The sequence below is a fragment of the Callithrix jacchus genome, chromosome 18, assembly GCF_049354715.1.
Source record: "Callithrix jacchus isolate 240 chromosome 18, calJac240_pri, whole genome shotgun sequence".
In the NCBI taxonomy this organism is placed as follows: domain Eukaryota; kingdom Metazoa; phylum Chordata; class Mammalia; order Primates; family Cebidae; genus Callithrix; species Callithrix jacchus.
In genome coordinates this window covers 49,543,383-49,557,164 of record NC_133519.1, presented here as the reverse complement: position 1 = coordinate 49,557,164, position 13,782 = coordinate 49,543,383, and the positions used below count along the sequence as shown (strand labels likewise).

At 34.6% G+C, this 13,782-nt stretch overlaps 1 protein-coding gene and 1 long non-coding RNA gene across 2 annotated transcripts in view; one reads left to right on the top strand and one right to left on the bottom strand.

Moving 5' to 3' along the window:
- Positions 1 to 13,782, top strand: part of LOC144580105 (uncharacterized) — a 162,410-nt gene that overhangs the window by 35,180 nt on the left and 113,448 nt on the right. The gene's annotated exons all lie outside the window — the stretch shown is intronic.
- The window catches only part of RGS21 (regulator of G protein signaling 21), a 65,030-nt gene that overhangs the window by 11,406 nt on the left and 39,842 nt on the right, over positions 1 to 13,782 (bottom strand). Inside the window, exons 2-5 of the mRNA XM_035279485.3 lie at positions 10,768 to 10,838; positions 7,585 to 7,673; positions 6,331 to 6,392; positions 1,864 to 2,030 (exon numbers count right to left, since the gene is read on the bottom strand). Of these exons, the coding sequence (XP_035135376.2) occupies positions 1,864 to 2,030; positions 6,331 to 6,392; positions 7,585 to 7,673; positions 10,768 to 10,838 (389 nt within the window). The remainder of the gene's footprint in view (positions 1 to 1,863; positions 2,031 to 6,330; positions 6,393 to 7,584; positions 7,674 to 10,767; positions 10,839 to 13,782) is intronic.

Genomic DNA, 13,782 nt, shown 5'->3' with positions numbered 1-13,782 from the left:
TTTTATATCCCAAAACAATAGCTAGACTATTTAGTTAAATTATTACAATATAAATTCATTTTGGAAAAAGTTAGGGAAATTATTTTATCAAAATTGATAGTTTATTATATATTATAACCTTAAATTCAGCTATAATTAAAAGATGACATTTCTTATTAGAAGATTTTTCACATACAACATTTCAAAATATTATCCTAAAGCAACTATTGTTAATTAGATGAATTCATCAAGGAGGAAAAAATATGACTTTCAAAGCAATATAACAATAAGTAGGATATCTGTAGGGTTAATTTTGAAGCATTTTAGGGAATGATACATCAATCAACCTGACAAATCTTACATGCAACATTGTCAATTTTCCTGAATTATGTATTGATTTTTAGATGGTGACTTGGAAATAAATGTTGAAATAGCTCCACAGGAATTTAAGTTCTTTTATCCCCCATGAATTCCAGGCCATGCTTCATTGGTTCATGTGACTGTTAATGTTATACTAGACGAATGTACGCTGCAGTAAAACTAAAACTTCAACTATTAGCAATATGGTAACTTAACTTGTGTCTCATCTTTTCGGAGAGTGTTTACACTTTATCTAGTCTATCTTTTTTCCTGTAAATACAACCATCCTCTCACTCCGTGACTCCTCCTCATTTTGGAACAGAATATATAGGGATGGTCACTTATACAGATACCAACATTTCACTCTTGTAGGAGAGATGACTGGTACTAGTAGTTTATGTTTGATACTCGTAGTCTAGTGGAGTTTCCTGTTTATAGACTACTTATGCATGAACCCTCTTTGCTTACATTATATATTCAGCAAGAAATACAAAGCAGTTTATAAATGTAAATTGCTTAACCTTTACTGTTAAATTTTTAGAAGAATGCGAAGATGATCATGGTTTTGGCTCTGGAAATTCCGTCTACTATAAATGAGATATTCCACCCGTAAAACACTTTTAGGGGCTATTGTCAGAGTCCTTGCAGGTTTCTCTCCAAGGCTCTTTCTCGCTCCCTGACCTTGAAGCAGCACAGATGAGTCCTGATCACTTGGTACAGAGCCCCCATCTTTGGCTCAATTTTATCATGAAATAAATAAAGGCAAGTGACATATTAATTTGTTTAAATTAATCACCGCATATTAATTTGTTTTTAAATATTCAAGGATGCTACCCATATTGTCTTTGTCTAACTCCTGTTTTGCAAAAGAAAAACAAGAAACTACACTGGAAATTCAACAGCTTTTTTTTTGAGACGGAGTTTCGCTCTTGTTACCCAGGCTGGAGTGCAATGGCGCGATCTCAGCTCACCGCAACCTCCGCCTCCTGGGTTCAGGCACTTCTCCTGCCTCAGCCTCCCGAGTAGCTGGGATTACAGGCACGCGCCACCATGCCCAGCTAATTTTTTGTATTTTTTTTTTAGTAGAGACGGGGTTTCACCATGTTGACCAGGATGGTCTTGATCTCTTGACCTCGTGATCCACCCACCTCGGCCTCCCAAAATGCTGGGATTACAGGCCTGAGCCACCACGCCTGGCAGTCAACAGCATTTTGAAGTAGGATTCATTTTGTGTTGGCTTTAGCACTGTTTGAGATATTAGGCGTTATTTTTCAAGGGCCTGAGTATTGTTCCAAAGAGACAGAAATGTTAGTATTGAAAGTATTGAATATAGTAAGTATTGAAAAATACTGAATCAATGAAAAGAAGAGAATCATCTTAAGGAACTTCCATTGGAATCTACTGACATTTTCTGTTTAGACACATAGCAACAATTTGATTATCCCTTAGATGGATTTAAGGTCTTCTGATTGGGGGCAGATCTGTTAGGGATGGCACTTCACTGTTCTGAAGTAGTTCACTCACCTCTTTAGGTGCATCAGCTTCAATGAATTCAGAATAAATCATCTTGGCTTTGGAAGCAATTTTTTCTGCATTGGTCGTTTTTTTAAAGTCTTCACAGGCAAGCCAGAACTCAACATTTTCTTCACTAAACTCTGATTTTAGAAATGTTCGAAAAGCATCTAGACCAGCTATGAAATATATGAGAAAAACTTTTGTATAATAGCATACAGAGTAGTAATAGGACCAAAATGAGTACATTGTATAGTATGAGCACTTACTGAGCGTTCAGTGGCAAATATTGATCATTCCACCTAAATGCAGTGTATATTTAGGTGCTAGTTTTAGGAAAATTTATCTTGGATTAGCAATTGTTAACATAAAAAATATATATCTCTACAAGTAGCTTCATTAACCAAGAAAACCTGTACTTTTTCTGTTTGAGAAATCTAGAAGTTTGGAGATCTTGATGGTAGTTACTTCACAGGAATTGCCATGGATTTTGCTTTTAAGATTTATTGCACTAAGCCCAGGTCAAATTACTCAATTCAGGGTAAGAATATCATTGTTGCTATGAGTTGGTACAGAAACAAAATTTGATGCCAAAGTGTTAAATTGTATTGGCTTGGGCTTAAAGCAAAGGAAGAAGAGCTAGCATTTATTAGTTTTGCGTAAATATATAGCCAACTCAATCTCAAAGCCAAGGAAGTAACTGGCAAGATATTTGGTGTGAATGCTTCTCTCCTGTGTCAATAAGCAATTTTAATTCCATAAAGTAAACACAAATATGTAGCGTTCTTCTCCAATGTTGCCTTAAGCAAAGCATTGCTGCTTCCATTCTCCCTTGTAGTACCTGTTCATGGTGTTTTCCTCCTCCTCCCAGGTATTAACCTTAGCATGTACTTCTCCAGAAACTTTAGACCAGGAATTGCAAACGGACTCGCTTACTCACAGACTTGTTTACATTGGCTCGAGTATGATATGCTCTTTTAAATTTGATAACAACAGGCAGTCCGTGATTCCCATGAGTCACCTCTTCCCCTTATCTTACTTTCAGTCAAATTTACACTTATATTCCTTGTTCCTAGAGGTATTTGATATTGTGACCATTTGTTTAGATCCTCCCTTCTCTATTTTCCTAATCACAATGTGCCAGGAAACATTCTTTGGTATACCCAGAGCTTATTTGAGAAGGTAAATGCCTCTAGTTACACAACAGGTTGGAAAGATTGTTATGGTATTCCCACTGTGGACAAAACTAAACCAGTACATTTAGGCCATGTTATCCAGTGTCACAGTTTGTACCCTTTTGCTGGCTGCTTCTGTTTGTGAGAATGTGTACCTCTCCGAGGAGTAAAATATGTCAGCACTTTTGCCACTCAGAGAAATTTGCCTTCCAAAATGTGGGTGGTTTTCTCCTCCACCTGCCAGGGGGGCCCCCTTTGCATGTGCTCCAAGCAGCTGCTCCTTTCCTGCAGGCAGAGAGAGTTAATCCTTCAAGTTCCAAGTTACAGGTGGAATACGTTTTTGGAAAAGCAGGGGATAAGCAAAATTGACTACAGAAATAGAAAATAATAAGGGAAGAGTGAATGAGAAAAGGATTAACTTTGTTGTTTATGGGTTGTTGCCTGTAGAAAGCAAAAGTGAAGTTTATCAAGATAGAAAATTCGGACTTCCTGGAGCAGAATTCAAGTGTCTAAAAATACTGGATTAAAATAGATTTAACAGATTTTTAAAAAGTTATTTGAAATAAAGTTGAAATAACAAGTCATTGCGAAAGGTTATCAGGTGCCAGTTAAAATTCTTGGTTGAAATACTGGAGAGTGTGGATGCGGTTAATATATGAGCACTATATAAAAATTCAATTGACTTCACATTCCTCGCATTTAAAAATACATCCAAGAAGTTTCTGTGACACAAATTTAGGTTATAAAAATCCTCTTAGTAACACTCAATTAAAATTTTTCTTGAATTCAGTTCAAACAATGATGAATTTCAGAGATTTAAACAGAATTTATGCTAAGATCTGTTTTATATAGAGAATAAAGTGTTATTTAATAATATGAAAAGAATATTGTAGAATCATGCCTGGCAATATTTTATATGTGCATCATCAAGGCATATGGAGCTTCTCCTTAGGAAGATTTTCTAAATGTATCCCAGAGAGATGGGGAGTTAGAGATCAACATACAATTATTATTTTCTCCTGCTCGCTGCTTATTCAATGAGGGGCTGCTCTCAACAATGTCTTCCTCCTGCCATAGCTTGGTTTAGGACCCAGTGGAACAGAATAAACCACGAAACCTGGGGCTAGGTATCTCTGTCTTGAACATGATATTTTGTTGATCTACTCTGCCATATATACAGTTTGAATGTTCAGAAGATGCCAAATGATTTTAAAGTAATATGGTACATAAAATTAAAATTATTATTGGAGGGCATGCTCCACAGAATGGCATGCTTACTGGTTAGTATCAACAAAGAGTGTTAAATGGAATATGTCAGCATTATGGGGTGAAAACAAAGCTAATGCGTATACTTAGTGCATGCAAAGTATGTCCGCCAATCAACAAAAACAACTAGGTAATTCGGTAAGTCCTTTAGCTGTTTAAAGCATTAGAAAGCATTCATGCTATTGCCTTGTCTCTGGTATTATAAAAAGCAAAACCAAACTGTTCAGATGAATCTATGACTTTTCTATTTCATGGGCATGAAATATAAAATCCCAGAGGGTATGCAGAGGAAAGAATTGGCCTTCGTCTCACCCTTCCTGCCTCTCCTCTGCAGCACTGTTGTGTAGAATTCCACTACTCTGGAGCCTTCTGAGACACAACACACAGAGATAATTCAAAAGGCTTTCAGCAAACTCGATCTGTCCCATTGGTTATACACTTAAGGAGAAGGGAAATACACCACTGAACACTTAGAAGACTGCCATTTCGTAGTGCAATGCCTTTAATACATCTCCTTAGGTGGATTCTGGAAGTTACATGGATTATTTGGTGTTTATGCTTTAAAAATGAGTCACTTAGAAATAATATGTTTACAGCATCTAAATTTATCTAGTCAGTCTAACTTCATACATAAATAAGCAGCCATGAAGAATTTATTCAGCTTTATGTGTTTTACGTTTTTCTAATCTAATTTTTATTTTTATGAATTTAAAATAAAATGCCATTTGATTTGTACAAATAATACCATATTATAAACATTTCTATCTGTGTTTCACAGTGCCATTTTCCCCTTTCGGATGAGATAGAATTGCAGATTATTTGTGACACAAGCAGAAGTTATATCTTTATAAATGATTATTTTGTGTATAACTTGTGTCGACAAAGATGTTGTGTTAAGCCTAGGATATTGTATTTGTAATTGGCCAAAATGACCTTACTGAACCGTTCTATCAGTTATAAATACATATTCACAATATACATATTAATGTACAGATATGCATTTAAATATGTTTTCATATTCACTGAAAATGAGAATAACTCCGTTGATATAAAGTACTTTTTATTTGGGCCAACAGTACATGTAAATCGAGTGATTATTTGAATTTTCAACTTTTCAACAGTTTGTATGTTTCTTTCAACTTGTACCAAAGGCTGTCATGATATACATCAAATTATGGTGAGCTAGATGGGTGCGGTGGCTCACGCCTATAATTCCAGCACTTTGAGAGACCGAGGCTGGCGGATCACCTGAGGTCAGAAGTTCTAGATCAGCCTGGCCAACATGGTGAACTCCTGTCTCTACTACAAATAAAAAAATTAGCTGGGTGTGGTGACATGCTACTCGGGAGGCCGAGACAGGAGAATCCCTTGAACCTGGCAGGTGGAGGTTGCAGTGAGCCGAGATCTCATTACTGCACTCCAGTCTGGGTGATAAGTAAGACTCCATCTCAAAAGCAAAAAACAAAAAACATAATTATAGTGAGCCTAGGGCTGGCGCAGTGGCTCACACCTGAATGCTGGCACTTTGGGAGGCCGAGGGAGGTAGATCACTTGAGGCCAGGTGTTTGATACCAACCTGGCAGACATGGTGAAACCCTGTCTCTACTAAAAGTACAAAAATTAGCCAGGCCTGGTGGTGCATGTCTGTAATCTCAGCTACTCGAGGGGCTGAGGAATGAGAATCACTTGAATCTGGGAGGTGGAGGTTGCAGTGAGCCGAGATGATGCCACTGCATTCCAGCCTGATTGACAGAGTGAGACTCTTTATTAAAAAAAAAAAAAAAAAGTTAAAGTGAGTCTAAGGAACCAGAAGACTTCTCTTGATAGTTTGAATTTTCCTTTTGTTTTCACATACAGAGTTCCTACAAACTTATTTTAGGCCCAACCTGATTTCATTTAGATTTTAAATTTTTATAAATTTATGATTGTCAAGAATTTTAAACTTCATTAAGTTCATACTTTATGATATGTTACTAACTTTCAGAATTTATTTATATTTAATCATTGTATTTTAATCATATTATTAGCTAGATCTTACCTTGGTTGGCTAAAAGTGTGTCCATATTTTCAGACCATGTCATTGCTTCCATAGTTGGTGACCTGTAGAAACAGCATCTACCCTTGAAAATAGCATTGTGATCTTTTTCTTCTGTAACCAGTAATAATATTTATGTATATTTTGAATTACGTTATTCAAATGAACTTCATGCTGTTAATCAAACAACCAAAGGTCAAAAAGTTATATAATGTTATTTTACAGTAGATAGTTATAGTGATGTAAAGTAGGATGTAATTTGACATCAGCAAATTATTTATTAATCTAGCTGACAGTGTTAATATCATTTGAAAATTCTAATAAAGGCATAAAAGTTATTGGTTCTGTGGATCAACGGTGAATTTCTTTTCAACTATGAGTATATTATTTGTTAATTTATGTAGCATTACTCTAGTCAAAAAGTTATGATAGCAATGTTGATGAATAAACTAATTTCTAAGTTTTTATAGTATAAAAATTGCCTATTTCTTAATTATGCATCTCAAAAAACTTCAAAAATATTTTAAGAATTTCTATCGTGATGATCTTGAAACCATTTTTTTCATAATATTTCAAGGTCTTTTCCTACTCTGAGGCAGCCTTTATTTCTCTTTAGACTGGTATACATCTAGGTCTGAGCTGATTTATTTAAATCTAGGAATCTGTCAAGACAGAATAATATCTTTTCCAAAGCAGTCAAAAAATTTATAGACTTAAGTCTTCTGCAGAGGGTTACTTTTGGGGATGTGATGTAGAAATAATAAATCAGGTTTAAGACATAAATTTTTTGAGATGTAAATATATCATATATTATTCCTCTTAATAAGCAAAGATCCTTATGAAATAAGCCCCTATCCGTAGAATGCATCTACTGCCCAGAAAAAAAACACGTGGGATTATATAGCTGTGATATGCAAATGACTTAATTATAGAAAGAGAGGGTCCAGTTTCAAGTTTGTATTGAAATTATCAATAAAATAGAGAAAAACTCATATATGGTAATTCTTGTAAAAATTTTATATTTGCACAGCAAGGTGACTAATCTTAAATGTATTAGGGTGAAATGATTCCTCTGCTTATGTATTCCATGACTTCCTGTAATTTGCTGCAGTTCTTACAGTTTCTGCTACGACTGATTGTCCTCCCTCTCCTGGTCAGTTGCAGTTGCATTTTCAGTTAATAATGGTCATCCTCACTGAGGACACATGGTGAGGACAAGGTAGCTAAGAACTCATTTGACTATTTTCCATTACTCACATTTCCAATCTCAAATTTCCTTCACCCGTTGTAACCAGCTGTCTTTCTTTACTCCCTTGACTTTCTAAATCTTGGGGACACAGGATTACCTGTGAAACCATTTGGAAATTGTGTGGTTTTATTTTTTATTCAAATGGTCACAAAAATTGGGTTGTTCAGTTTCCATCTTTGATAAATGGAGGATGAGACACAATCCTAGATTTAATTTTATATTGAAGAGATTTTGTGTATTCTATAACCTGTTTCTCAAATAAGCTTATGTTATATTTCATGTAACTCAAATAGTAGATCTTGTAGGAATTCTAAAGTTATCCTATGGTCTTTAAAAATACACATGCTTAAACATATTCTTATTTGTGTACTAAAATTTGGTTGTTAGCAGGGTATTCAAATTAAAAGCTACTTAGACCTATGGAAAATATGCTAATGAGTAGGATAGAGAGGAGCCTGGCCATGCAGAATGCCCATTTTGAATGAGGACAGGACACAGGTTTCCAGGAAAAACAGTGAAAAATAGGATGGAGACAAATTCCTTCAAAGACAAACATCTATATTCCCATTAGTGTGTAAGTTATCTGATGACAGGACTAAGTGTTATTTTCTAGCACCAAGAACAGTGTGTCTGGTCTATGAAATAATGAACATATTAACAAATAAACAACAGATGACCAACCCACAGCTACTGGCCCATATTAAAGCCTTCCATGGAAGAGGGTAAATGGGCTTCCAAATTGTGATGAACTACAATGATAAAAAATTATTGAAAGGTGTAGCTAAATTGTAATAGCTTCAAAGACATAGGGTGTTCTTGGCAAGAGAAGAGGAAAAATGATGTGAAAATATCGCTGGGGAATCAATGGGTCATGATGGACCTCACTCTCAACTCCGAGGTATTTAAGGTTGGAGTGAATAGCCAGCATCCACTCTAGAAGGCATCAGGACAGGTCATGTCCTTTAGGGACAGATGGGTTTTACTTAAGCCAAAAGCAAAAAGGCATATTCCATGAAGAGCTTTTTGGATGTAAAGGAGTATTTATAGAATGAAGGCATGTAAATAAACACTAGCCATTTTTATTGTCTTCATTAATGTAAAGAAACAGTGAAAGGAAGAAAGCAAAGTGTGGGAGATGGTATGGAACCAAGGGTAAAAGAAAAATTCCCAATGTTCTGAATTATGGAGATACAGTATTACAGATATATATATATATATATATATATATATATATATATTTGAAATATAGAGATCTATATTTGAATCTGAAACATTGTAAAATGTTACAGATATTTTATAGATAAACACATGGAATACTATAGATAATAGAATTATGGATATGGGGATATCTTCGTATTAATTAAGGTCCACAAAATGCTGTCATTGTTATAAAAAGAAAATATTGCCCATCAGCTCTGAAGGAGTACATCTACTGGTGTGTAACAATGCTTGGAATGCCCTCAGCTCATTCTTTTCTAGCCTATTTCTTATCCTGAAAGGTAAATTTTGACTATCTGAGATGTTGAAAGAGTTGGAGGTCACAGAGCACTTCTTTTCAGAAATTAGGTAAAGTGTAACTATTTTAAGAAGTAATGCTTATTTGTTACCAGTTAAATTTGTAAAATTTGGGGTTTCTTGTCATTCTGTGGAAGAGCAAATTGATATTTATGAATAAACTGAAATATAATATTTATCACAGCACTAAAATGCACAGCAATGTATTGGATGTTTACAATGTATCCCACATTGTGTTAAACATGTCATATACTTTACCTCATTTCATCTTGAAAAATAACAATCTGTTTTATTCCAATATTACCACTGAGTAAAGAGGCTCAGATATACAAGTAAGTAGTGTAATATTCCACAGACAATAATGGACAGAGTTAGAATTGAAACACAAGTGTGTCTGCTTTAACCCAAATTCTCTCATATTTCTTAAATATGAGAGATGAGTTAATACACATATATTTGTACTTTATTCATTTTTTAGAACATTTTTAACTATCTGGAAAGTGATTTTTCTGCAATAGAGATTTATGATACTTCATAGAAATATATTTCCTCTAAGTAATAGTGAGATTTTGGTAACTAGCTGCTTAATTGAAAGTTTATACAAGACAGAGATTCTTAAAGCTTGTATATTACCAAATAAAAATAGGGCATGTTTTACGGTAGATGGGAGTAAGAAACATCATTTTCTGCTTTCAAGAAATGTAACTATATAAATGCTAAGAAAGAAAGTTGTTGAATAAAAGTTGGAGAAAAAAGAGGGTGATTGATTTTAAACTCCACTGTCGTGGTTGACTTTTACTTGATATGTGTTATCTGAAATAAATGGACAACGTCCACACCCTCATTTCTTTTTTTCTTCCTTTCATTGAGTTTTAACAGATTCAATGAGAACACACAAAGTTTTATCTGGCTCTTCTCATTTGTGTGTTTATTTCCCATAAAATTGGGATGCATCATCAGAGTAGGTTTTTGTTTGTGTATGATTTGCCGTGAAAAGTCACTGTGTCGTGAGCCAAAATTACGCTTAGTACTTCATGGGGTTTTGGCTGTTTTCCGTCCTATTTTCTTCATTAGGCAGGTGCCATCAAGGCTAGCAGTACCTATATTATGTGTCCGGAGAAGAGCCAGACCAGATGGGAACTGCGTGAAAGCTACCAGTTATGCTGCTAATTGTGCCAGCTAGAACCAGTTGTATCGCATTAAAAAATGTGGAATCCAACAACTTAGCTGTTCACACTCAATTAGCAGTGTGCTGGAGAATGGAAAATTCAAGCAAGGAGTCCATGTGCTCCAGGAAGTGACAGCTGCTTCCTTACCCAGCATTTAATATCCATATAAAAATTTTTCAATAAGTACTGTGATAATTTTCATAAGGATCACATATATGTTATATCTCTAATTCAGCTCGGAATTTTAAAAAGCATTACATAAAGAAAGCTCAGTGGTCTGTCTTGACTGTATAACCTTCCTTTAGCCCACGTAAAGAATAAATTGCAAAAGTAAGCCACAAATTCTTGACATTTTTTCAAAAAGAAGAATAGAGAAAGGAGAAAAAAATAAGACAACAATTAGCGTATTTATCATAAATGAAGGACATAAACAACGAGACTAAAGAAGACTCAAATGCTTCATTTGTGCATCTTCTGTGATAAAAATAGCTGGAAACAGCAACTCACTTCACTGGCATTTTTCGTTCCACTGTCTGTCACAGATGATGCCGAGTTTCTCTTTCTGACTGATCTTCGAGCTGAAGGTAATGTGACAGCAGGAACATTATAATTAATATGCAAATACCTATCCTCTGGGTTACAAATTGGCATTCTTTAAATCATGCTATTCTCAGCTTTTTGTTCATTTTGTTATTAACTTTTCATTGGTCAAAGCACTTAAACTTCTAAGTAATAAATAACACTTTGAATAAATGTTACATTTCTCTGAGTCTATGGCATAATTGAAATAAATTCCATTTGAAAGTTTGTTTTCTAAAGTTCAAATTAATCTTTTTACAAGACAACTATTGTTCACAGGAGGTTAAATCAATATATATTATGATATACATATTGAAATATTATATATATAGTTAGTATTCACCTTTACATCTTTAATCTTTCTAAAAGATCATTTTGTTTTCCTTTGTTCTTTGATTTTCAGAGAATTTGAGGAAGGCTCTATATTTAGCATACTTAAACAATTATATATGTTTAGCTATTTAAGCAATTTTATTTATGAACTAAAATGTTCTAATAGACATTGCAGTTTTATTTGAAATTTATGCAGTTTTTTATAGCTTAGTAACATACATTTCTCTCTTACTTTTAACCATGGATCTCATGTCATTTTATGCCAGTATTTCTTTACGCAATGAGATGTTTAATGTAATATGGCTAATGTATTTATCAAAATAAAGACAATATATTGGTAATTTTAATTATAGTCAAAGTTTTATAACTCCATGCTTTGTCAAGCTTTTACCTCAATGCAATAGAGTTCTTTGGTAATAAAATTCAACTGTTATGTGTTTATGACCCCCAGTGTCAATTAAAAACTCCTGAAAGATTGACAGTTTTTAAGGTGGAAGAAAGAAAGGAGTGAGAAGAAGGTGGAAAATGTTCTTTTCTTTGACTTAACATGGAAGCGCTCTAGTTGATCTATAGAAATGCTTAGTATGAGTGGCCCTGGACTAATGAAACTGAGAGAAGTAGAAGAAATGACCTAAAAAGTCAGTGTATCATTAAGAAGGGAAATCATCAATTAGCCCAGTCCCTTTTGTTAATTCAAGCACCATGAAATAATGTTCTTATGATAAGCAAAAACTGAATTATTAAACATATTTTGACTTTTTATTTTGCTCAGGGGGGATAATGAAGTATTAATTTTATAATATATGTTTGAAAATAGTACAGTTTGGAAAATAAACTATCGACATTTAAAGACCCTCTTGGTAAAAATAAATGCAAAGTCTTTAAGAAATAGGAGTCAGGAATAGGCTTGCTTTACATTAAAATGTTAAAACAAAAATTTAAATTTCTATTTTGAGTTCAGTGCAATTGTAAGCATGCTTTTTCTCATAAACCCTTCCACAAACCATAGTTGTTACTTGTTTAATGTTCAATTTTCATTCCTTTCAATCTTCTCTTCTTTGTTCAGAAAAACTAAGAATTGGATTTTATTTATCAAACTTATGCCTCATAATACAACGGGCAGGTGAGGAAATAAGCTTTCTTCTTAGGCTGAATGATGCTTTATTGTATCTTGACAATTCAATGTATCTTGACAAAAGATTTAATGTAGATTCTGCTGGGGCTTCTAAATATCATCAGCTTGTAGTCCAATGGGTTTAGGTGCTATTATCAGAGCTTATGCCCAGCATGGCAAGCTATGTATACAACCTTCCCTGCAAAGATGTTTGTGTCCTAATGCCTGTGACATGTGAATTTATTACTTTTTGTTGCAAAAGAGAAGTTGATTATCCTAGATTATCCTGATGGACCAGGTATAATTATAAGGGGGAGGAAGAAGGGTTAAAGTCTACTAGTAGGATATTTGAGAATGAAAACAAGATGTTGGAGTGATGTAAGAAAGGGCTCAAACCAAGGAATGTAGGTAGCCTCTAGAAGCTGGAAAAGGCAGGGGGAGAGATTGCCTCCTCAAAGCCTTCAGAAGCAGCCAGCCCTGCCAACACCTTGATTTTGACCCAATGAGACTGATTTTGGACTTCTGGTCCTGATATGGTTTGGCTGTATCCCAACCCAAGTGTCATCTTGAATTGTAGGTCCCATAATTCCCACGTATAGTGGGAGGTACCTGGTGGGAGATAATTGAATCATGGGGGTGGTTCCCCCATGCTGTTCTTGTGGTAGTGAATAAGTCTTATGAGATCTAATGATTTTATATGGGGTTTCTCCTTTTGGTTGGCTCGTTCGTTCTTGTCTGCCACCATGTAAGATGTGCCTTTCATCCACTGTGATTGTGAGGCCTCCCCAGCCAAGTGGAACCGTGAGTCCATTAAACCTCTTTTTCTTTATAAATTACCCAGTCTCAGATATGTCTTATCAGCAGAATGAGAACAGTCTAATATAGGTCCCCTGGACTCTAAAATAATAAATGTATGTTGGTTTAAGCAACTAAGTTGGTGGTAGTTTTTTACAAAAACAATAGTAAATGAATACATCTAGGGAACTCCCCTCCTTAAAACCCTGCCTAAAAGAAGGTAGGTAAGTAATAGAATAGGCATAAATTTTGAGACGAGTAAGAAGTTCATATGCAAATATGGATTATTCATCCTGGACAATAACCTTGACCTTTCTGAGTCTCTTTGCTACTGACAGTACTGATAACACCTATCTCACAAGGTTACTGTGTGAAACTAAAAGAAAATATAACAAGCCAACACATCTTATGTAGGATTATTTATATATGCTTATTTATTTTGTTTCCTTTCTCCTTATTTGACATTCATAGAACCATGGTTAAAATAATAATATGAGAGATCTTATGGGCAATACTGTCATACAATCAATGGAAAGTTCTGTACAAAGATACAAGATTTATTCTGCAATATTTTTGAATATGTACATTGTATAAGAAATCATAGGTGCTGTAGGAATACAAAACTTTATTCAGACAGTATAAAATTGTTAATTCTGGATAATTAACATGATGAGGGTGTGTGTGGAATAATTGTAAGACTG